This window comes from Arvicanthis niloticus, chromosome 14, assembly GCF_011762505.2.
Source record: "Arvicanthis niloticus isolate mArvNil1 chromosome 14, mArvNil1.pat.X, whole genome shotgun sequence".
Lineage (NCBI taxonomy): Eukaryota > Metazoa > Chordata > Mammalia > Rodentia > Muridae > Arvicanthis > Arvicanthis niloticus.
The window spans coordinates 27227999-27252305 of record NC_047671.1 but is presented as its reverse complement, the minus strand read 5'-3'; the positions used below and the strand labels follow the sequence as shown (position 1 = coordinate 27252305).

Sequence of the window (24307 nt, the reverse complement as noted above, 5' to 3'; positions counted from 1 at the left end):
CTGGGCTGGCTATGCCTACTCTGACGTGGAAGGCATCCTTAGCATTAATTCTCAGCAGCAGTGTTACTGGGAAGCCACGGGCAGCAAGCATAGGCCTTGCCCACCTACTGGAAATCCTGAGTCTACTCCAGGAAAAACGAATGGGCCATGGCTGCTCTTCAGGGCTGTCTGGCTTTCTGTTAGTGCCATCTAGTGGTAAGTACGATGAGGCTCTCAACGGGTCTGCAGTAGACCAGGGATTCCTGTATCACACCTACTGCCAGCTGTCAATCCAACCATCTGCAATGTCTTTCTTCACATGTGCTCCTAACCTTTATTCATAAAGACGCAAGGACCCCATCCTCATACATGAGGCAAGAGGAGCCTCCAAGTCCTAGTTTCTTCTCCTTCCTCTTAGGCCTGGAGCCGACCTCAGAGAGTGTCCTCAGCTCCACATACCATCACTATGGGAAGATGGCCCTTCTGTGGTATGTCAAAGCCAAGGCTGGAGGAGGAGGAGGCTTCTGTCTGGTCCAAGATATCCTAGGAATGGGGAAGATAGTGATGGTTCCTCCGATGTCCCTGGGGCCCATTGTGAGCAATCAGAGCCCTTGGGAATGACCTAGCTCCTCGGTCCACTGTAGACTGGCAAGAAGGCTCAGCTTGGCCCAAGCCTGTCTGTCAGTTTAAGCATTGAGGGAAGAGAAGTGGATAGAACCAGGGAGCTAGTTCTGCTTCTGGTTCCAGCACAAGTGCTGTATGAGCCTGGGCAAGCCTTGTGAGCCTGGGCCTCAGGGCCCACCTACCCTGAGCTTTATCCCTGGATGGTAAGAACCTCTGATGTTTCCAGGCTGGGTTTGGATTAAAACGCTAGAAACCAACCAACACCCCTCTTCTCTTCCCATTGTGCCTTGAGACTGGGCTTCTGCATCCCAGGCTGGCCTTGAATGTGATGTGTAGGTGAAAAGGTCCTCAAACTCCTGATCCTTTTGCCTCTATTCCCCAAGCAGTGCAATGCCAGGCTCTGTTATTTTGGAATCTCCATTAGCACACCCCATATCTGGGTATTGGGTAGCTGCTATTTCATCCTCAAGAATCAGGATAAAATTTGCATGCACTAGCAAGTAAGAGGAATGGATGTTTATGAAGTCCTGAAAGGCAGAGGCACCTCTATATTCCAATATGTATCTTTCAATCGCTTCCCCTGTCTACGGACCCCAGTGTAGCAGCAGAAGAAAGCGAAGAACTAGCCAAGCTTCCCCCATTCACTCCTTAGCCAGGTTCTTTCATTGTTTAAAGAGGGGCTGGGACAGCCAGGGCTGGGGGTGGGGGCTTGTTGCCCAAGGAGGAAACTCCTGCCCTCCGGAGTTTCCAAGGACAAAATGGAGCCCTGTCTAGTATTTGACCAAATATGGTGGTATCTCTCGAGGAGTTTGTGCCCCAGCCAGCTCCTCAGTTATGCTGTGGAAACCTGCCCCACAGATTAATCTTGTGACATTCAGGAGGCCTCTCACCCTGCCCTCCTCCTCTCTCCGGTTCTTGCACATGGCCAAGACTGGCCCTCAGCAAGACAAGGCTGAGGAACTTGCCTGCTCACTAACTCCCTTTGCCCCCAGCGCCATGTCTGCCTTCTGCCTATTTGTCGCTTGCTCACATTCAGTTGGCTGTTCACTCAAAGCCACAGAGGATGATCAGTCTAGCTTTTGGGGCACCATGAACCCTGGAGTCACCTGGGCTCATGAAGCTGTGACCTGCTTTAAGAAGGTTGCGTATAGCACCTCAGCCAGAAGGGTGGGTTTGAGGGGTACACGGGAGAGGTATTGAGACATATAAGCCCTAATACTAAGACAGCTGTTGTTTATAATAAAAAACACAGTAATTATCACAGCATTGTTTTCTAATAAACAGTAAAGTGTTTGTTGAATGCTTACTCGGTGCCAAGCATTGCCAGCTCTGACACGACTTATTTCTTTATTCTCTGAAGTCACATCAAAAGATGTGGAAACAGACTTAGACTTTCAATAGGAGTCAGCGGGGTCACGCTTCCCAGGGTATAACTCCCATTATACAGAGACTATAACTGAGGCTGACAGAAGAAAGATCATAAGTAGTCAGTCACAAAGGGGATGGAGATCTCTCATGAAAGGTGGCAAGTATTACTTCATGAAGGCTCTAACAGTTGGCTATGAAGTTTTTAGGCATCTGCACCTTGGCCTGGGTGGAGCACAGACTCAGAAACATGTTCATAGAGGGCTAGAACTGTGCAGAAAATATCCCAACACAAACAGTGTGGGATGGTGTGTTGAGTTCTGGATAGGAACCAGGCCCAAAAGCCCAGCCCTGACACTGCTAATTCATTGTGGAATACTGGGAAAATCTCCTTCTTGTTCAGGTCTCAGTTTCCCTACCTCTGATCTAGAGGGTGGGCAGCCAAGCTCACCTGAGGCTGGTTGGAGTGGCTGGGGTTGTTTCTCTGGGAGATAGTGCTCCCTGGCTCTGGGCCAACCCAGTCTCAGTACATTTTTCTCTGCTGACCAACCAGCCAGCAGCCCATCCCTCCTCCACCCTCACCCCCTTGCCATCCCCAAAGCAAACGAAGCCGATTGTCTCAACTGGCGCTGTGGGTGCTGGCTGGTCAGCCAGCCGCAGGCCACAGGCAGAGGTGCCATCAGCCAGGGCCCCACCAGACACACAGGACATTGTCCTTTGGTCAACAGCCCTTGGGCACCTCAGCCTGGCTCCTAGCCTGTCCCCACACCCCTCACCGCCTGCCACTGTGCTAAGGCACAGCCAGCTGGGGGCCCAAGGCTCCCAGCTGACGGTGAGCCCACCCACCCACACCCCCAGCAGCCCCCTGTGGGGCTATAATTGCCTCAGTCCATCCTGTTGCTGCCATTCTCTCTCTACGGCATCTGGGGTTTCTGGCGGGCGGCAGCTGCAGGCCTGCCGCCTGACTTGATGGGATGGACTGGTCGCACAGCCTGGTACGTGGTGCTCCTCTACCCCACCTCCACCTTCTCTGTAAATGTTTCTTTCCCATTGATTAATGGCTGCCTGTGTTTGGCTTGGAATCTGCAGGGACCAGCTCTGTCCTCTCCACTAGGCCCAGAGAGAAACAGAACTTGGTCTCAGCCTGCAGTCATGGCCCAAGGCTGGGGCTCCAGTTCTGGACACAGCCTGGCCACACTGAACCCTTTTCAGACAGAAGCAACTGGGGAGATCCGGACAGACTCAGGCACTAGGGTTTTTCCAGTCCTGGCTTCTGGGATCGGGGCAGAATGCATGTTCTTAAGCAAGCCCTCCTGTCTTTGTTCCCATCTGGAAATTGAGGGAGGAAATTGAGTCTGATCTCTGCTTCCCCTGCAAGGTGAGTTGAGGAGAGTGTGGGAAGAAGCTTCACTGAGAAAGCCTGGAGTGAGAGAAGTATCTTCTGCAGCAGAATGTAGGACCAAGAGGAAGAATTTAGCAACCTGATTCACTGGTGCGGTGTTTACGCCAGCAAGTGGCTCTGCCAAGAGGGGCTATGCTAGAGCTTGTTTCCAAGGATCAAGGCTTGCTGGGCAGCCTGGATAAGAAACCAGGCCCAGTGCCTGTGGACTGAGAGGTCCAGGGAAGGCATTGAGTTTGGTAAGAATCAGAAAAGTAGTGAGGAAAATCAAACAGGAATGGGGGAAAGGCAGGTTGTCTGTGAAGGAGGGGGAGGAGAAGGGAGAGGAGGAGGAAGAGGAAGAGGAGGAAGAAGAAGAGGAGGAGGAGGAGGAGGAGGAGGAGAAGGAGAGTGCACAATCTGGAAACAGAGTCTCACAGGAACCATGCGCCAGCTTCGGGCGGTGCTCCTTCTTCTCGCCCACTCTGTTTCAGCTTCACTTCCTTTCAGCAAAGCCTGTAAGCAGCTCCAAACCTCCTCTCACTCTTCCACATCCCTGGAAGAGTCCCTGCTCTTATTCCTCCTTCTTATTCCATTGGCTGAGTCTCTAGAAAAGCTGGGCCCAGCCACCTTGAGGACCTAAGCCAAATGTGAGCCCTAGCCTCCAGCCCCTGTCCTTTCTGCTTGTCATTCCGGCTACTTTCCTGTCCCACTCCCACAGTTATCTGAGTTTCAGGGCAGGCATGGCGGCAGAATCCATTTACTCCGCTTGTGCTCCAGGACGTCTGACACCATGCAGATACCGACATGAGAGATAAAATTTTGTGGAAAGGATCTCAGTGCTGTCAGGGAGTCTGTGCCTTGGGGGTGGGGCTCGGGGTAGCTAGGAGGATATCAAAGTATCACATGTCCAAGTACAATGGCAGATGTGTGAGGGGCATGTGGGTCATGACAACTCCAAGATGTCCAGAAGCGTTGCTGAGGCAGTGAACTTGAGCCCACTGCTGGGCAAGGTGTTAGAAGGTCAACGGAAAAGGTGGAACTCTGCAGGCACAGGCCTGTGCAAAATCCCTCCCGCAGCAGCAAGGGACGTGCCGAACACAGGCACAGGGGAGTCGAGGAGGGGCACCGGAGACCCCCGGGGGCCTCAGGAAAGACGTTAGGAGGAAAGAGATATTGTCAGATGTGCTTCTCAATGGCTGCTGCTGGCCTGGGTGTGGCGAGCTGACTAGAAGCCAGACAGGTTTGGGAAAGCCAGTTAGGAGGCGGTGGAGCTGTTCTGGGAAGCAACCATGCTCTACAGATTGAATGACTAGAGTGCATAGGGAGATTTTCAAGAGATTCCCTATTTTAAAGACTTCAAGATAGCTATGGAAGGGTGTGGTAGTACCAGTGCCCAACACAAAGCAGGTGTCCATATGCAAGGTAGCCATGTAGAGACCGCTCTCCTCCCTGACCTAACCCTACACTTTGGCCCAGAGAGACTTGGCTCTGGCCTTTGATCAGTAGCCTTCTTCCCCAGCTCTTCCTTCTTGCCATCTGCATCTTTCTGGTGCCAAGCCAGCCCCGGAACACCAAAGGCAAAAGGAAGGGACAAGGGAGGCCTGGCCCCTTGGCCCCAGGGCCTCACCAGGTGCCACTGGACCTGGTGTCTCGAGGAAAGCCCTACGCTCGAATGGAGGAGTATGAGAGGAACCTTGGAGAGATGGTGGCCCAGCTGAGGAACAGCTCCGAGCCAGCCAAGAAGAAATGTGAAGTCAACCTGCAGCTGTGGCTGTCCAACAAGAGGAGCCTGTCTCCATGGGGCTACAGGTAAGTGGGCTGGCACAGCGGGCCGCCTTCCCCACTGTCCCAGACACTGTGTTCAAGACCTTGGATTTGGACGAGGTTTTTTTTTTTGTTGTTGTTTGTTTGTTTGTTTTGTTTTGTGGGTTTTTTGTTTGTTTGTTTGTTTGTTTGTTTTTTGTTTTTTGTTTTTTCGAAACAGGGTTTCTCTGTGTAGCCCTGGCTGTCCTGGAACTCACTCTGTAGACCAGGCTGGCCTCGAACTCAGAAATTCGCCTGCCTCTGCCTCCCGAGTGCTGGGATTAAAGCTTGCGCCACCACCGCCTGGCTCGGATGAGTTTTAATCCCATGTCTGCCCCTTACCAACTGTAAGGCTTTTGGTCAGTGGATTAGTTTTTACTTTTTTTTTTTTTTTTTTTTTTTTCGAGACAGGGTTTCTCTGTATAGCCCTGGCTATCCTGGAACTCACTCTGTAGACCAGGCTGGCCTCGAACTCAGAAATCCGCCTGCCTCTGCCTCCCAAGTGCTGGGATTAAAGGCGTGCGCCACCACCGCCCGGCCAGTGGATTAGTTTTGCTGAGCCTCAGTTTCCCCAGCTGTTAATGGAAGCAATGTCAGTACGAACTTTGTGAGCTGTTATAAACAGGTAGCCATACACCACACTGCCTTTTTATCTTCCAGGGGTGTCCTAAGGTACTTTGTCCAGCACTGTGGTTCATGCGTGTTGGCGAGAGGCTCACATCTTTCATGCCAGTGGGTGCCTTCTTAATGTCTGCCTCACAAACACGTCAGCGTTCCTGAGCTCACCCGGTCAAACTCCCTAGGACCGATGCCAGGACCACAGTGTTTCACTTGTCTCGCCTGCTTACGGTGCACAGTCCCTTCCTTGATTTGGGAATCTCTCTGCTGCTCTGGGCTGCAGAAGCAGTGTCTGTGTGTCTGTCACCACCTTTTAGGTCAGCATGCATGGATTAAGTGGAATAAAGAAATTGCTAGTTCACTCACAAACTCAGTCCAGAGCTCTCCTGGCCATGTTAAGACTCTAGACTGGCACTGTTGGTCAGAATGTCCTTTAATAAAGTCCACTGTAGTAGCCATGTGACTAGTGAACCACGTGGCTGATGAGACTGAAGGACTAGTATAGATTGAAATTTAAGTTGGCGTGCATAGCTGGTGCTCCTGTGTCTCACGGGTGTAGCCCTGGAATGTGACAACAGAGTCGGTAAAGATTCTTCAGGCTACAGCTTGTTCCTACTTGGCTGTGCCCATGTGTCAGTCAGGGAGATTGTAAAACTGTAGGCTCATTCAGGAGGTTTCCAATTCATTTCCAAGAAGCTCCCAAGCAAAGTGAGGTGACTGAGGCCGTATGTTCCCAGGTCTGATTCTCTTACCTCTCACTCCTGTTTAACTGAGGAGGAAGTTGAGACAGAGAATAAAAGCCAATCTAGGACAACCCCCAGAAGGCACTCTGTTCCTTTTGCTCCCCTGTGAATGCCTAAAGTCTAGGACAGAAATGCTTACAACAAGGGATGTGTATGAAAATACAATCCCCAGAATTCACAGCGTGGAAGGAGAGCTGACTGCCAAAAGTTGTCCTCCAGCTCCTTGCAAGGTCTCCCCCGACTCAAACAAACCAACAACAACTTGTTGAGCTAAGCCTGCTGTAATTTCAGCCCTGGGAAGGCTGAGTCTAGAGGACTGCAAGCAGTAGGTCAGCCAGAGATGCAAAACAAGACTGGCTCAAAAATGGGAAAGAAAAAAAAAAAAAAAAAAAGAGACAGAAACAAAAGAGGCCCAAATCAAACCACAACACTCCAAAGCTTGTTGAATCTCTGGGGCTCAGTAGCACATTTAATCTCTGGAGATTAATTTCCCCAAATATAAAAACAGGATAGAGAAGGAAGAGGGCTCACTTGTTTTTTTTTTTTTTTTTAATTTTATTTATTTATTTATTTATTTTTATTTTTATTGTTTTTTTTTCTGTAGTCCCCATGGTATCTTTCTGACTGAAAGGGGGAACCTGGTTTCACAGACCCTGACTAGCGACTAGCTTCCAGATTTGAGTCTCCTCTTTGAGAAGGAGGAATTCAATACAACACACTCTGGCCGCTGGCCCTAATTCTAACCCTAACTGCGCAGACCCTTTGGGGTTGGCATGGGCTGCGCCCTTTGTTGTTTCTCCTGGTGCTCACCCTGCTCTCTCCCGCCCACTCGCTCCCCGCAGTATCAACCACGACCCCAGCCGCATCCCTGCGGACTTGCCCGAGGCGCGGTGCCTATGTTTGGGTTGCGTGAACCCCTTCACCATGCAGGAGGACCGTAGCATGGTGAGCGTTCCAGTGTTCAGCCAGGTGCCAGTGCGCCGCCGCCTCTGTCCGCAGCCTCCTCGCCCTGGGCCCTGCCGCCAGCGTGTCGTCATGGAGACCATCGCTGTGGGTTGCACCTGCATCTTCTGAGCCATCAACCCCCAACCCGGTGGCCTGGCCGCTGCAATAACCACCCGCCCCCTGCACCCACTGTGACCCTCAAGGCTGATAAACAGTAAATGTTGTTCTTTGTAAAGGAAGGCATTGGGCTTGCTCCTTGTGACCAGGAAGCTAAAATTGTGTCGGGGTTGGAGATCGCTGGGACACAGATTTCAGATCAGCGTAAGTGAGCGTTTTCCAGGGCTCGGCTCTCCAACAGTGAACAAGGCTATTAGAAAATTCTGGGCTGAGGATGTAGCTCAGTTGATAAGTGTCTGCACAGCACAAATGAAGCCCCAAGTTCCATCTCTAGCCCCATGTAAACCCAATGGAGGTAGCGCACACCTGTGCTCTAAAGATGGGTAGGTGAGGAAACTCAAGGCCATCCTTGGCAATGAGTACAGCCTTAAATACATGTGAATCTCTCGGGAAACAAATACTGCTCTCTCATATTTCTCATTTAAGATCGTGGTGGGCTTTCTTTGGGCTCCTAAGTCTGTGTAGCAGCTGTATCATGGAAGCCTGGTTGTCTTAAGACCGAATGCTACCCACCTAACGGAAAGTTACTAGGACTTTTAAGTTAGTAATTATTCTTAAGAAGAGGCTGGTTCCAGACTCTGCAGTGACAAGCTAGGGCTCAGCCTCTCCCGGATTTTGTGGAGCTGACCCTTGTCACAGACTGGAAAGGTTACCCTCAGTCCCAGGATTCTTTGCAGAATCCAAGGTATATATGTATTGTGTGTGTATGTATGTATGTGTATATGTATATATATGTATACGTATGCATGTATGTGTATATATATGTGTGTGTGTATATGTGTATACACACACATATATATGTATATATATACACATATATACACGTATATATACATGTATATATATACATATATGTATGTATATGTGTATACGTGTGTGTGTGTGTGTGTGTGTGTGTGTGTGTGTGTGTGTGTGTATCTGCCTGCCTGCCTGCCTGCCTGCCTGCCTGCCTGCCTGCCTGCCTGGAATTCTGGCTTACTTAAACACTCAAGAGATGTAAGGCAAATTAGATTTTTTTTAAAAAATCCAGCCACTTATCTGCAGTGCTGATGTATGTATCTGTGATGCTCAAAACGCCAGTGTGAGTCAGCCACCTGGGAAGCTCGTTTGGCCAGACCGCTGGCCCAGCACTCAGGATACTGACTTAGGTGGGCACTTGACTGCATTGACTTCTTTTAATTACTACATTGTGGGTCTTGGGGGTTGCTTATGCTGCTGCATGGGACCAAATTCTGAGAACCACTGGGTCACAGCATGACATTCTACTGACCAGCACAGGCAGTATGGAAAATGTTATCTTAAAGTCCCTATGGGGTTTTGTCCCCCCCTCCCCAACCCCCATGCTAACTCTTCCACCCTTGAAATTGAATCTTACCCCCTGGGCCTTCTAACACCACTGCAAATCCCCAATCAGCTGTCCTGGGCTCTAAAAATACCCTGCCCCCACCCCCAGGACAGCTGAGGGGCTTGGGCTATTTTCCATGGGTGAATGAACATTTTGGAGTCACCCTCTAGGAAGGGGTCAATAGCCCCCCACAGGAATATTTTACTTGGCTGCTTGGGCTCCTGTGCCTACAGCAGCTTCAATGTGCGATGTTTTAATTGTCTAATTCATGAAAAGCCAATGGTTAGGTATGCGCTCGTCTGGGCTGGAAAGTAACTTACCTTTTTTGGTATTGTTGTAGAGTGTATACTGGTTAAAATTCCCCTGGGGAGTTTTGGCCTGGTTCCAGATGCATGGAAAATACACTCCACGTGCCAGCTCATGCCGATCCCGTTAGCAGCCACTTCTGCAGGGGCTGCTTGTCTCTAAGGCTCCCACAGATGCTCTCTGGGTCTCTGTGTGTCCCTAAATACAGGGCACTTAAACCCAGGCTTTATACATGCTAACTTTGAACTATACCACTGAGCTACCTATCCACAAAGCCCTGTGCTCTCTGGGTCCAAGGCTTTACAGGAAGTCACCTTGGGAGAAGCTGGGCTGCAGAAGTCCTGGGGGAGCACAGGTAGAGAAGGTAGAAGGCAGCCCCTTTTCTTGGCAAAAGGGGCCATCTTTACAGAAGGCATGTGAGAATCTTGGCGATGTTTAGTATACACTTGTTATATGAAGATGGTGGCTTTTCCTATTGCTGGGTCCTCATCTGTGAAATGGGCACATCACTATCCATTTCACTATCAAGCTCTTTTCCAGTCTCTACAATCCTGTGACTTAAAGCTATAGTCGCTTCTTAAAAACAGTATAATTTCCTTCACATTGAGAGAGAGCAAGCAGGTGGTGGTGGGGGTGTGTATATGAATTTATACCACAGGCAGTTTTGAAATTCACAGAATAACTTCCTTCCACCCTGTGGGTCCTGGGATTGAACTGAGGTCTTCAGGGTTGGCAGCAAGTGTTTCAACCCACTGAGCCATTTATTTCTTTTTAAGAATTATTTATTTTATGTTTATGAGTACACTGCAGCTCTCTTCAGACACACCAGAAGAGGGCATCAGATCCCTTTTTTACAGATGGCTGTGAGTCATTACGTGGTTGCTGGGAATTGAACTCAGGACCTCTGGAAGAATAGTCAGTGCTCTTAACTGCTGAGCCATCTCTCCAGCCCGCCCTCCCCCCAGCCATCTTGTTGGCCTGAAACTTGGCTTCTTCCTGGGCCTAAGCAGGACAGCTCAGGGACCTAGCCCAAGCCCAGTGAACCTAGCCTGGATCCAGAAACATACTTGGGTCTAAAGCTAAATGCATTTCCTGATTTCCATTTGCCTGTGAGAAACTACCAGTCTTGAGCCCTGCACATTCGTACCCAGCACATTCCTAGAAACACATGTAAATAAATGCAGGCTTCGAGGGGACATACCCTCCAGCCCCTAGCTTTCTTTAGTGCTGTTTCATGCTTAGGTGAGGAGCAAGGCACTCCTTAACATTAGACTCCTAAAGGTTGGCCATCTTGGGTCACGTGCTCTAGAAGGTTGAACATCTTTATGATTCTGTTTTCTTTTTTCTTTTCTCTCTCTCTCTCTTTTTTTTTTTTTTTTGACAGGGTTTCTCTGTGTAGTCCGGGCTGTCCTAGAACTCACTCTGTAGACCAGGCTGGCTTCTTTTCTCTTCTTGTTTCTTTCCCTCCCTCCGTCCCTCCCTCCCTCCCTCCCTCCCTCCCTCTCTCCCTCCCTCCCTTCCTTTTTTTGTTCCTTCCTTCCTTTGTTCCTTCCTTCCTTCCTTCCTTCTTTTTCCTTCCTTTCTTCCTTTTTTTTTTTTTTTTTTTTTTTTTCATGAGACAGAATTTCATATACCCCAGGCTGGCTTCAAACTTACTCTGTAGCCAAGGATGACTTTGAACTTTGATCCTCCTGCCTCGCCTCCTGAAGGCTGAGATTACAAGCAGGGGTGACTGTGACTCATGCATGCTAGGCAAGAACTCTGTTGACTGAGCTACATTCCTAGCCTGTGTGCAGCGTTTTAAGTGCTCCTTATACTGTACTGAGAACTATGGGCCATAGAGTGGTGCCTTTTCTGTTTTACTGGCCAGATTCACAAGCCTCTCTGGGCTTGGGGAGGGATTGCTGACCTGAGAAGGCTAAGATAGGCCCTGGGACCAGCTCTCAGCTGGCCTGTGTGCTCCCTTCTGGAATCTGTCCTGAAAGTACTGAGACCATGAGTTGAAGGCTTAGGCAAGCAGCCCTGAGAGCTTTGGGAGTGGCTGTGGATTGGAACTGTTTAGGCTAGGCCACTCAGGCAAAGAAAGACTCTGAAGAGTGCAGCCAGATCAACCTTAGCAAGAAGTCCCAGCCCAGCCCAGCCCAGCCCAGCCCAGCCCAGGACTTGCCCTAAGGTCTAAGCCATACCCTCCTTAGGGATCCAAAGGAGGGATGGTTAACAGGATATGTTTTGCATTGTCTTTGGTCTTCTGACATCCAATGATAGCCTGAGCCATATGACCAATTGAAGGATGCTATCACATGCTTTGACTAATGTCATTGATCTTGGGGGCTGGGAGGTCCCTCCATAGCCTTGACATTTGGGTAAGACGTCTGCTCCAGAGATTATATTATTAGAACCTGTTATTCTAAGAAAATCAGTTTACTCTGTTTTCCCCATTACAATAGAGGTGTCTGAAGCCCAACCAATCAGCATTTGGCCCTCCCCTGGCATCTGTGTTGGTGCAGTGCCAGTTTATATGGTCTATGTTAGGAATTGGCTCAGTGGCTGTGGAAGAACCCTCCCGCCCCCAGGGAAGGGGAGGGCTGTTGACTGCAGTCTTTGGTTGTGGGAGAAGAATCTGGGGTTTGCCCTGTGTTCTTCACGTGGCCTCAAATCTTTTTAACCAGTTTTGTCTTCATTGTTCAGACAGTTTTCATTTGTTTTTCTACTTCAACCAAATTTGTCTTACTGGTGTGCCAGTCTTACGGCGTCAGTAATACCTACCATATGCAGATCACGTGTGCCCTAAAGACCATCTCTTCCCTGGCATTGCTATTACCTGGTGGAGCACAGGTCTGTCCTTCAGTGTGAACCTCACCGCACCAAAGGGGCTCCTGCTCTATGCTGACCTCAATTAAGGTGAAGCTCCAGATCCGGGTTGTTCTTTAAAACTTAGTCAAGACCTCAGACAAGTTATATTCTCGCTTATGTGGGCTTTTGTCTTCCCTGTAGAAAGAAGCAGGCAGATGACTCTCAGGACTATCTGTTGGGCAAGTTTCTGTACTAGAAACCTCAAGTGGCAATGTTTCCTGTGTGCACCCAAGCATCTCCCCTAAAACCCAGCTTAACAAGTCTGAGTGGTGTGTGTATGTCTGTCTATTTGTGTCTGTGTGTCTTTGTGGGTAGACGGCCCATACTGGCTCTGCTTAGTCCCGTGTTCCCTCTGTAGAAAGGCCCAGATCCAAAGGAATGAAGACAAGTTTCACTCCATTGTTAAAAAGTAATTTTTTGGGGTGAGGGGTAGTGGTGCTGAGACTTGAACCAGGGGTTTCACACATGCCAAACACATGCCCTCCACTGAGCTATGCCCATACTCAATATTAATTTTGATCTATTTATTTAATGGTCCAGGGAGCCAACACCCAGGCCTCCCAAATGCTAGGCCAGCACTCTCCCACTGAAGTACGTCTTCAGCTCCAACCCACTAATCTTTATAGGTTATAGAAGAAGCAAAGCATAATTCTCTCTCTTAAGCTAGGGCCAGAGAAAGTACCAGATTAAGCTCTGAAGAGCTCTGTCCCATGCGTCTTTTTGCCTGGCTAGGAGGAGGTTTTGGGGGTGAGGCAGGACCACTCTCTGAGGACCTGTCTCCTTTGCAAGACAGGTGCATCACAGAACCTGTCACATCGTCTGTACTCTTGCATAAAAAGGATGGCCAATACCTCCAAGGGATATCAAAAGCATCCCTTCTCCCAAAAGCCCATCTCTCCCTCAGGTCAGATTAGGCTGAATCAGGTCAAAGTGTGGAGATGCTCTCTAAGGAAGTTCTGAGCTAGAACCCACTCCAAGCAGCCCACCCACATGCTTATTTTCTGACCTTGCCTTCTGCTTTTAGCCGCTGGTTGTAAATGTTTTACTGTAAGGCTGTGCATTTTGGGAAGATGGGAATGGAAGACAGAAATGAAATAAAACTGAGTTTTCTGCTTTATACCCCTTCTCAGTCACCGTGGCGTCTAGTGAGGAAACGAAGTCAGAAGTGGATTAGAGGGTGAATTTTTATTTCTTCTTGAAAAACAGTAACAAAAAAAACAAAACAAAACAAAAACAAAAAACACCCAAAACCCCAAAAACAAACAAAAACAAAACAAACAACAAAAACAAAACAAAAAATAGCAAAAACAAAACCCAAACTCCACAAAAACAAACAAACAAAAAAGAAAAAACAAAAAAAAACCCAAAACACTGACTTGAATTTCCTTCCCTTTTCTTATTAATCTCTAAAAAAAAAAAAAAAAAAAAAAAAAAAAAAAAAAAAAAAAAAAAAAAAAAAAAAAGGCAGCCTCTAAGAGGATCCGTAGATAAGCAGACAGTAGATCTCCTGGACCCACATGGGGGACCCTACTCAATACAGGAGGGCAGAGAAAGCCGCACAGCCCATGAATGTGGCCTCGTCAGTCCTGTGCTACTGGAGGGCTGGAGTGAGCTCCATCTCCAGTGTGGGACAGAGTTCCTGGGCTCTCCTTGGAGCCCTCACAGTTCAGTCTTGACCTTATGGATTAAGTCCTTTTGGTCAATCTTGTCCAGGTCCTGGTACCAGCGGTTGTAAGCCAACAACGCCACATTCTTAGCAGCTACAGCCATCACCTCCACGGAGCTGGCCGCCCACTCCAAGGCATTGAGGTAGAAGAGCTGGTCATGGAGTGCGAACTTCGGGAGGGTGCGGCGGGAGCCGTACAGGGGGTGGGCCTGCCACTCCGCTGTCTGGACTGAGTAATAGGACCGGAAAAGGGTCTTCAGCTCCGTCCGGAAGAGGGGCTTCGGGGACTGCACTCGCCACACGGCGGCCTCCTGGGGTTGCTTCCGCCGGAAGCTGGCTGAGATGTTGACAGGACAGATGTTGTCCAGAGTGCAGAAGAAGCCCGGGAAGTCTGTGGTAAGTATGTTGGCAAAGGGGAAAAGCTTAGGGTCGGGGAAACCAAAGTAGGAAGAGTTGAGGTAGCCATGGACCAGGGAGACCACAGTGGGCTGGAAAGAGCCCTGAATGTCATCAATGGGTGGAGTGAAGCCTTCAAAGGTGATGTTGTTGCTGCTGTTGTCCAGGTGCAGGGGTGTGGCAATGACCACGATGTCGTAGAAGTCAGAGCTGTTGCCCTTGTCAGTCTCGTATCCCACTTGGTACAGGGCTTTCCCTTCTGGCGGGAGAGAACACAAACGTTCATTTATACCCATCGACTTTCCCTTTGGGACTCAGCACTGGGGATACAGGAAGAGTCTGGTGTCAGGGGCAGCTGGACTGTCTCCTTTTCATATTGATGCAGCAGTTGGGCAGGCACTGACTGGGCTGTTAGAAAGCCCAAGCCCTTCCTCTGGTTCTGCTGCTGACTGGCTGAGGTAAGGATGTCACTCAAATTCTCAGTGCTCAACGGAATAGTAGATACGTGGAAGGAAGCTTCCTAGCTCTTTCTGTAAACCACGACAGTGCCCTCTAGTGTTGGTAGGCCTTCCACTGATTTTTCTGAAAAATACTTCCTACAAGGACCACTAGGTTGAGGCACAGGAGAGAAAGGAGGGCTGGCTAGGAAAGGTATGGACATAACTCCTGCTCTGTTCACTTACCTGAAGTGTGCAGGGTCACAGAGGTCACTGTGGCATGGATCACGGTGGCCTTGGCGAGCTTCAGCAAACCAGAGCAAACCAGCTTGTTGCCCCCTTCCACGGACCACAGGTTGCCCTGAGCCCCAGCTAGGGACATGGCTCCTGGGAGAGAGGGGAAAGATCTTGGGCCTTCATCCCAGGACAAGACTCCTCCCACCCATGAGCGTGGATAGCAAACATTAAATATAACGTGCTCTTAAAATTAAAAACATAAAGAAAAAAGGAAAGAAAGTAAGAAAGAACAGAATGAGGGCCATGGTAATAAGCCAGAAGGTTTTCATGGGAACCCAGCTTGTTCTAAATATATGGGCAGGAAGGACAAGCAGGCTGAGGGCTCCACACTCACCAGCAAAGGCAGGCATTGATGCCGATTGGCCGTAGCTGGCCCGTAGGACAGCAGAGACGACATCATCAATAAAGCGCTGTGTGACGCCCACCTGGAGCAGGGACTCAGCCACGGAACGCTGGGTCATGTTGACAAAGGTCGCTTCCCCCAATGAGTAGAGCAACTCTTCTACGCCCGAGAAGGCATAGCCGTGAGCCTGGTACTTGTAGATCCTAGGAGAATCGAGGGACTGGAGTCTTGTGCAGACAGGCTTTTGGAATGACCACCCATCATGAGGTCCTCTTGCAGGCCTGACACTCCATCCCTTTGGCCTGTTCAGTGGTTTATACTGGGCTTGTCTGTACCTTGTCACTGGTGGCCAGGGACAGCGCAGAGATAAAGACAGATAGTCTAGGATCCCACAGGACCTGGCTTCCTAGTGTGGCTCGGCTGGATGACAATTACATCACACTTCCCGTTCCTGGTGCTGATATGTCTCTGAACATGAGTGGATTTTGTTTTTCGGCCCCTGAACTAGCACAGATGAGAACCACCTGCTGATACAATTCTGGTCTAGCTTGCCTTTGAATGGCTGCCTTTTCTGGGCTTGGTTTTCAGTTGGGCCACTAGACTGCAGTGTCGAGAGGGTGGATAGGAATGGGGGAGTGAAAGAAGACAGGTAGAACTTGCTTCCGCAATAGGGAGCAGCCAGCATGGCAGGGTGACTTAAAACTGACAAGAGAAAAAAGCATATGGAGGGAAAGAGGGGGGCCGAGCATGACTGTGTGCATGATGGAAATAATGCAGTCCCAGGGCTTCGGAGGGTGAGACAGGAGGATTGTGAATTTGAGGCCAGGCTGGACAACACAGTGAAATTCTATGTCAAGCAAAGGCAGAAAGATGGTTACACACACACACACACACACACACACACACACACACACACACGCACACACGTGGTAGGGAGAGGGGCTGTGAAATAGTCTTATGGGCATGCCATGGCCGGGGCACTCACAAACTCAAAGCAACTGTTGTTGTCTGCATAGAGTCTGCAGAACATAGAGCCCCATAAACCTTCAGTCACAGGTGGGGAGGAGCTCAGTGGGTAGCAGAGCAAACAAGGCAGAAGACATCAAAGTGGGATGAGGTCTTGGTGGGAGTGGGAGAGACACCAGTAGGAGAGGGAGGAAGAAGAGGGAAGAGGGTAGAGGGAGGAGGGAAGAAGATGGAGGGAGGAGGAAAGGAAGGAGGGAAGAGAGGAGGGAAGAGGAAGGAGGGAGGAGGGAAGAGGAAGGAGGGAGGAGGGAAAAGGGAGGAGAGGAGGGAAGAGGAAGGAGGGAGGAGGGAAGAGGAAGGAGGGAAGAGGGAAGAAGAAGGAGGGAGGAGGAAAGAGGAAGGAGGGAAGAGGAAGGAGGGAGGAGGGAAGAGGAGGAAGGAGGGAGGATTGTGACCAGAATGCATTACATACATATATAAAATTATCAAAGAATAAATTAATTTAAAAAGAAAGAAGAGACAGAGCGGAAGTGTAGCATCTCTGTGGGACATCTGGAGAATGTCAAGAAAACATGTCACCTTGGATGACCTAATCATAGAGTGGAAAGGGAGTGGAGAAAGGCAGAGGAGGGCGCGATGGGACCACAGCTCAGCATCTGACACTGAGAAGGGTCAGTGATGGGCCCGAGGGGCAGCCTCTGCTCAGGGCTCCAGGAAGCAGGGGGCTTACAGAAGAGGTGTGGCTGCTTGGCGTGTGAGAAGAGTGGGTTCAGATCTCTTGTCCTCTGTATCTAGAGGTAATGGGGAGAGGCTGGCACTCCAGAGGAAAGAAAAGAGAATGTCTGTTCTAGAGCAGTGGTTCTCAACCTGTGCGCTGCGACCCCTTTGGGGGTTGAATTACCCTTTCACAGAGCTCACATATCAGATACCCTGCATATCGGATATTGGCATTAAATTTCATAACAGGAGCAAAATTGCACTAGCAACAACAACAACAAAAAATCTTATGGTTGGGGCTCACTACAACACGAGGAATTGTAATCAAGGGTTACATCATTAGGAAGGTTGAGAACCACTGTTCTAGAGAGACAGAGTGAGGACCACAAGCTTGCCAGTGGGTGACCCCAGGCTGCAGATAGCCTACACAAGTGCTTCACTTGGCTCACAAAACCAACTGGAGATAAACACTGAAAAGTTGAAAATCTTCATGATGCGATTCCTCATGGCTGACCACAGTACTGCTGCAACTGGCTGCCTCCCTCAGATGGCCTTACTCCTCAAGCTATCCCGCCTCCCTGTCCTCTTCCTCCCGGGTACCTCAAGTACCTCAAGTACGCCACACTTTAGCCTTTGAAAGTTACTGAGTTTGCAACCCGTGCTTCAGAACTTTGGTGGGAGGAAAGAATGGAGATTAGTATGACTTGGCCGGGGGTGGGGAGTGGGGGTGGGGGGCTGTCCCACACACTTATCAGGCTGCTTGCTTTGAGCCTGCATTGAACTGTGCCCGGCCCTTGGATTTACCTCCCCCCTCCCGCCCCCTTCATACTTTCCAACCAGTCAGTTCCTTCCTAAGAGTGTCCCTGGTCTCCCAACAAGCTTCTGCAGCTCCGCCTGACCCTACCTCATGAACTTCTCCATGACTTCCTCCACCCACATCTGCAGCCTCAGGAAGCTGATGCCGTAGTACCACCAGAGGCGGAAGAGGTTCAGCAGGTACCAGTCGGTTTCCTCCAGCACGAAATGTTCTCCGCCGAAGATGGCGCTCCTGCCCACCACCTCGCGGCGCTGTCTCAGCCCTGCGGGAGACCAGCGGCTCCCTTTAGCTCCCCTTCAAGGACCCCAGGAGGCCCAAGCAGTGCCTTGAGCTCTTTGCACTGGGACCTTCCTGATGGAAATGACTGGAACTGTCTATTTTGATCCTATAAGCTACTTTGTAATCAGCATGCTAATGAATACACTGAGAACGGTTGCTCTTCCTAGTGAATACAGAAGTGAAGATGAAAACAATGTGCCATTTTGTATTTCTCTCAACTTCGATCTGCTTAGCCAAGAGTGAGGGACAGGCTACCATTCCAGAATGTCTAAAGACTGTTGTGACAGGGCTCGCTTTGAGATGGGGCCCTGACCTCACACGAGTTCCTTCTAGCTTCTCAGCACTCCAAAGATACACTCTACTCATGAAAATGTATGTATGTATATGGCCATGATTTAGTCCCCCCCCACTCCAACCCTGACATAACATATACATTACCCTGCTCCTTAACAACATCCTGCATCCTGGATGGTCTACTGTGTGCTTACGTGGTATTGTGTTTGACCCAAGTACAGAGAGGACATGCCAGCCTTCTGCTATGCCAGGCCCTGATGTAGTGAATGTGTTTGCATGTACCCACTTTGTGTATCTACAAGACAAGATCCTGCAGGACCACTTCTAAGAGCTAGGCTGGCGGTCTTGAGCAAACGGTGTATATTTGGAGTTTACATGAGGCTGGCTTTGATTCCCAGCTTTATCACCTATATAGCATTGTTGTCTCAGCTGAAGTAAGTTAATGGTTTGAGCTCCATTTTAGAGTGAGATCCGCCTCTCATCCTGAAGACTGGTAGGGTTTGAGGTAATGTCCACATACCACCTAGTAGAGTACCAGGTATCTGGTGGGCAACAGGATGTGGACACTGATATATTTGCATAATTAATAGACAGTAAGCTGAAAGGGAAAGACTGGTCTGGGAGTCAAACCTGAGTTCTAATCCCGGCTCTGCAACTAACTCACTGTGTACCTCAGGCAAGTTCTTTCCCCTCTCTGGTCTCAGCTGCTCCATCTGTAAAATGAGGAGATTGAGCTAAATGACTATCTGACCTTAAGGGTCTGGGGGAGCCTGAGGCACCGGGCACTGGATCCCCCGTGATGAACACTCACCCAGCAGCTTGACGAAGTCCTGCATGTGGAGGCTCAGAGAGTGAAAGGAGGCAGCCCCGCTCTCGTAGTTCTGCTTGTTGACAGAGATGGTGGCCAGGCGGCCACCCACAGTCCCTTTCTCATAGACGACAATTTGCACTCGGGGCCCAAAGTGTTGCTGAAGGAAATGCGCCACAGCAGAGCCCCCGATCCCAGCTCCAATAACAGCTGTCAGCAAGTCCAAACAAGGCAGGGAAGGAGAGAAGGCACAAGAGAGAGGCTGGTTACTTTTACACTGCCCGGTGCAGAGCGCAGGCTTCAGGCACTTGCACTTAGCAGGCTTGTGAAATTTCAAAGGGGGTAATTTCAGTCTGAGTTTTAAGATGCTCTAAGCCCAACAGTTAAAGGCTGCCTGCCTCTCTGGTACCTACTACCACCCTCATCAGACAAAGGAAGACCCTAGCAGGAGAGAAGAGAAGAATCTCAAAATTCAGAATGTTCTAAAACATTAAACTGAGCCGGGCACTGGTGGTGCATGCTTTTAATTTCAGCACCTGGGATGGGAGGGTAGAGGCATAAGGATCTCTGAGTTTCCCAGCACTTGGGAGGCAGAGGCAGGCGGATTTCTGAGTTCGAGGCCAGCCTGGTCTACAAAGTGAGTTCCAGGACAGCCAGGGCTACACAGAGAAACCCTGTCTCGAAAAAAACAAACAAACAAACAAACAAACAAACAAAAAAAAAAAAAAAAAAAAAAAGGATCTCTGAGTTTGAGGCCAGCCTGCTCTACAAAGCAAGTTCCAGGACAGTCAGGGCTACATGAAGAAACCCCTGTCTAAAACAAGCAGACAAACAAAACAGTGAGAGAGAGAGAGAGAGAGAATATGTAAATTGGGCTAACTGGATGACTATGTAGAGGCGCCTGCTGCCAAGCTTGCTGACCCTGAATTTGGTCCTTGGCCTATGTAGTGGAAGAAGAGAACTAACTTCTGCAAGTTGTCCCCCGATCTTCACACAAGTGCCATGGCATGCATGTACCCCCTCTCCATATATCAATCAATCAATGCTTTAAAAAATCAGATAATACAGTTAGATTTGTATAAAATTTCCCATCTCCTCCATTTTGTCTATTCTAGGATTAACTGGCGAAGTGACTGGCCAAGCACTTCTGTTGGTGGCTGGAAATCATTCTTTAATACAGGATCAAAACACCTGTAGGCCAAAATCCAAGTACAGGTTTGTTTTAGAAGTTTTACAGGCATAGGTCTTTTTTTTTTTTGGTAACAAGGTCTCCCTATGTAGACCAGGCTGGCCTCCAAGTCACAGAGATCTGCCTGCCTCTACCTCCAAGTGCTGGTGTGCTGGGGTTAACGGCATGAGTCACCAAGCCTGGCTGGTCTTGTCTTTTTTGACATAGGGTCTCTCCACACTGCTTAGGCGAGCTTTGAACTCCTAGGCTCAAGAGAGTCTCCCTCTCAGCCCCCTGATGCTGTTGACATATGCCAGTAAAGCCCAAACCCTTTCTTTTATGTACTGTCATGAGATGGCCTTCAAATTCCCAAATATTTACTCTTTAGCTCTTTATAAGCAAAGTGTGTCAACCCTTGGTCAAAATCCAACCTACCACCTGCTACTGCTGCTAGGAACCACTGTCTAGACAGACAGTAGTCAACAAGTAGTCCTGAGGGAGGAGGGTGAACTTGTTATGAAACCCTTGGGTTGGGCTATTGCTGTCCCTGCGATTCTGTCTGTCCTATATCTGAAACGTTACTTTCCTCTCACTGACAGCCCATTATTCCCATCCAGCCAGGCAAGAAGATAAAAACTCCCTTCAGCTCAGCTTGTCAGAGCCACCTTCCAGGGAGACGCAGGGTTCTCTCACAGTTTCCAGCAGCACTCTCTCTCTGCCTTTGCCACACTGTATTCAAAAGGTTTGAGGACAGAGAGAAAGCAGGGTTTTCTGTCTCTAGACCCTGGCAGGTAGCAAAGTCCATGATATATCTATTGCATGTTGAAATAACCAACTCCTTTTCCTCAGTACTTAAGAGTGAGTCACACCTTTAATCTCAGCACTTGGGAGGCACTGGCAGGCAGATATCTGAGCTCTGAGGCTAGTCTGGTCTACAGAGCTAGTTCTAGGACAGCTAAGGCTACACAGAGAAACCCTGTCTCAAAAAACCAAAACCAAAACCAAAACCAAAACCAAAACCCAAAAAGTCACATTCAGGAATACCCTTAGCTTCTTCTTAATCACTCTGCTCTCTTCCCTTCCTCTTTCCCTAGAGAGTCCTAAATTACCCATTTTCTCCAAAGAAATGGTCATTTCAAGGTATGGAGATATCACTCAACTCCCACTCTCCCAGGCTATATGATGTCATGTCACTGTGAACTGGCTTATGGGACATACATAACAGACATTGCTTTGTCCTATAAGATGTACCAAGGCTCAAAGATGAACCAAAAGAGGGTTTTGGTTCCGGGGAGCCTAAGCAGTCAATGGGTAGAGACTCGTGTACAGTCAGCTAGAACAATCCATGACCAAGTAGGACCACAGGCTTCCAGGGCATCCTGGGAAAAACCTGCATGCCCGTGAGAGCAGAAAGGGCAGCATGAGCAGGCCATCTGGGGGACTCTAAAGGGTCCTTAGGACCTCCCAGAAGCATCAAGATGAAATCCTGCTGGAGCCCAAGGATTATGCCCTCAAACAGGAAGCACCCTGTCCTTCTTCCTTTCTAGGTCCAGCCCAAAGCAGCAAGGGGCTGAAGGCATTCAGGATAGCTAAAGGGCAGCTTGTCATCAATAAGGAAGGACTTGGGTGAGGTGTTTATGGGGACAAGCTAGAAGGAGGCAGGATGCAAGCTATGGAATCACCATTTAGTTCTGCTGGGAAGGGTCCCTGCTACCCATTCCTAAGGAAATGAGTACTGCACATCCCTGGTCCCTGTCTGCCTAACTCATCATTATCCTTCCAAGTCTGCCCCAAAGTCAACCTCTACTAGGCCTTCTCTTAATACCCAACCCCCAAGATTCTTTTCCACGGACTCTCAGTCATAAATCGATTTCCAGTATGCTTTGGTCAGCCTTAACCCTTTGTGGCCTGTTGGGGAGTTTTCTTACACAATTAACCTTTAGAACTGTACTGGTCCAGGCAAGTCTATGATTGTCCCGCCTGTCCTCCCACAACCAGAAGCTGAACATTTCTGCTTGTAGGAATTCATACACAAAGATATTTGAGAATCTCTGAGTCATGCAGAGTGAAAACAAAAGAAAGGGGGGGGGGGAAGTGAACAAACGCGGCACTAGTGACAATGACTATACAATGGTGTATTTAGTGAGGTGTCCCGGTGCCTGCAGTTTTATTTTGAAATGCACAAGAATGTAAGTGGTGTTAGCAGCAAATGCCAGGGTGGGTGGTGGGAGAAATTCTTTCAACTTTACTGTATGCCTGAAGAACTTTGGAATGAAATGTTGGGAAAAACCACACAAATAATAATTAAAAAAAAAAAAAAAAAAGATTATTGTTTAGGAGTTATCCATATTGGGCGGCGGAGCTAAGCAGTAGAGGAGCCTGAGGGGAAAAAGTTCCTCACTCTGTCACTCAACAAATCCACCCCCAGCGATCTATTGTTCCGTCCAGTGGAAGGAACTGCCTTCTACAGACCGGAAGTTCTGGTTAAATGTTACTCTTCCAAAGCCTTTTTTGTTTTTGTTTTTTAAGCGCCCGCAGAACCTGCCAAGCGCTCTTCAGATACGGAACTTTCTCATCCTAAGGAAGGACCTCTCATCCTGCAGGAACCACAGCCATAGCCTCTGCTACACACAAGGACCTCAGCAGACCCCTGCGAACGCCACCGCCCGCCCAGCTCCTGTCTTGTCACCCGCGAGCTTCTCCAGAGCAAATGTGCAGAGACCATGTGCTCTGCAGACAGCAAGCTGTCAGTGGCTATTACTGCCAGGGCCTCCTCCTTCCCAGGTGGCCCTCTCTTTCGTGCTCAAACCACCATCCCCATCCCCACCACCCCTATGCACTCTTCTTCCGCGCCCAGCAGCCCTGAGCCTCTCCTACACCCAGTTCGTCTCCGGAGCAGCCCCCCACTACCCCAGGTCAGCTGCGAACCCTCTTCCCGCCCGTCCTCAGTGAGCACCCCACCGCATCCTTCCCGCACCGATTTTCCCAGGCGGTGCGTCTCCGCCTGCAGCGGCGGCGGTGAGGAGTGTGGCCAGCACGGCGAGCAGCGGGGCAGCGCGGGCCATGGCGGGTGGTGACCGGGCAGCACGCTGCGGATCGGCCTCTAGCGGTTGGCGCTCGACTGTGCGCTCCGCCCTGGCGCCCTACTGGCAATCCGGCCTAGCAGCCTGGCTGGTCTCAGTCTTTCATTGGTCGAGCAACCGTCCTTCTGCAGCACGAAGTCCTCATTAGTTACATCTGTCTCAGGGAGAGCTCAGTCATTGGCAGCTTCCCTGTCCCTCCTCCTTGGATGCGGGTTCTTCATTGGTTGGCTCATTCTGCTCAGGCGCAGGTGTGCCACTTCTTTGGATCTCAACATCAGGACCAAGGGCCCAGCTGCAGGAAGATGCACAGAAGGGAGTCCAACCAGTTACTAGCTTTGTGAAGTCCCTTCTCTATGTCTGTTACAAGGGGACAGAATAATCTGCGCTCTATCTTTCTAGGTTGTGATGATCACGTGAGATAACGGAGGGGGGAGTCCTTTGGGGGCTTGTTTTTCTAATGCTGTAAATTGCTGACCAAGCTGGTGCCTAGAGTGACTAGCATGTTTGTTGAAACAGCGGGTCTGCGTTAGATCCTGAATTTTTGGTGTTTGTTTTCTTCCAGTTTCTACATTTTACACCTGCCTTCTACCATTTATCCCCTAACTATTTAACTTAGATACAAGTAGCTTTGGCTGTCCTGAACCTCACGATGTAGTGGATGATGATCTTAATCTCCTGACCTTCCCGCCTCCACATCTCAGATGCTGGGATTATGGACATGCTCTCCCATTTCTTTGGAGACAGGGTCTCACTTGGTAACCTAGACTGGCTATTCTCCCTCAGGCTTTCAGCTGCTAGGATTACAGGCCTGAGCCTCCATGCTTATTTTAAAATTTATGTTTCGAGTGATTGCTTGTGCACCATGTGCAGCCTGCTCTCTTCTAAAATCAGAAGAGG

At 49.5% G+C, this 24307-nt stretch overlaps 2 protein-coding genes across 4 annotated transcripts; one reads left to right on the top strand and one right to left on the bottom strand.

Moving 5' to 3' along the window:
• The first annotated feature begins 1692 nt into the window (after positions 1-1692).
• On the top strand, positions 1693-7835 carry Il17b (interleukin 17B). Its single transcript, XM_076913051.1, has 3 exons — positions 1693-1770; positions 4869-5158; positions 7356-7835. The coding sequence occupies exons 1-3, from the start codon at positions 1693-1695 to the stop codon at positions 7585-7587; spliced, it is 600 nt and encodes a 199-aa protein (XP_076769166.1). The 3' UTR covers positions 7588-7835.
• A 5724-nt stretch (positions 7836-13559) lies between these two features.
• Positions 13560-23516, bottom strand: Pcyox1l (prenylcysteine oxidase 1 like). 3 transcript variants are annotated; one of them, XM_034518389.2, is made up of 6 exons: positions 23305-23516; positions 19163-19369; positions 17866-18040; positions 15270-15481; positions 14885-15025; positions 13560-14460 (listed from the first exon to the last, which is right to left on the bottom strand). In XM_034518389.2, the coding sequence occupies exons 1-6, from the start codon at positions 23390-23392 to the stop codon at positions 13799-13801; spliced, it is 1485 nt and encodes a 494-aa protein (XP_034374280.1). In that variant the 5' UTR covers positions 23393-23516; the 3' UTR covers positions 13560-13798. The 3 variants fall into 3 exon arrangements, with proteins under 3 accessions (XP_034374280.1, XP_076768684.1, XP_076768685.1); XM_076912569.1 differs by lacking the exon at positions 23305-23516 and adding an exon at positions 18982-19064 and having other exon boundaries at positions 19163-19301; XM_076912570.1 differs by lacking the exon at positions 23305-23516 and adding an exon at positions 19023-19064 and having other exon boundaries at positions 19163-19301.
• Positions 23517-24307: the final 791 nt, after the last annotated feature.

Bases quoted from the DNA above. Each gene is read 5' to 3' on its own strand.
- Pcyox1l (XM_034518389.2), bottom strand. From the start codon at position 23,392: ATGGCCCGCGCTGCCCCGCTGCTCGCCGTGCTGGCCACACTCCTCACC. The intron at 15,482-17,865 runs GTAGGGTCAGGC...CGATTCTCCTAG, and splicing joins GTCATGGAGAAGTTCATGAG to GATCTACAAGTACCAGGCTC. The intron at 14,461-14,884 runs GTAAGTGAACAG...CTCTCCCGCCAG, and splicing joins TGTGACCCTGCACACTTCAG to AAGGGAAAGCCCTGTACCAA.
- Il17b (XM_076913051.1), top strand. From the start codon at position 1,693: ATGAACCCTGGAGTCACCTGGGCTCATGAAGCTGTGACCTGCTTTAAG. The intron at 1,771-4,868 runs GTGGGTTTGAGG...CTTCTTCCCCAG, and splicing joins ATAGCACCTCAGCCAGAAGG to CTCTTCCTTCTTGCCATCTG. The intron at 5,159-7,355 runs GTAAGTGGGCTG...CGCTCCCCGCAG, and splicing joins CTGTCTCCATGGGGCTACAG to TATCAACCACGACCCCAGCC.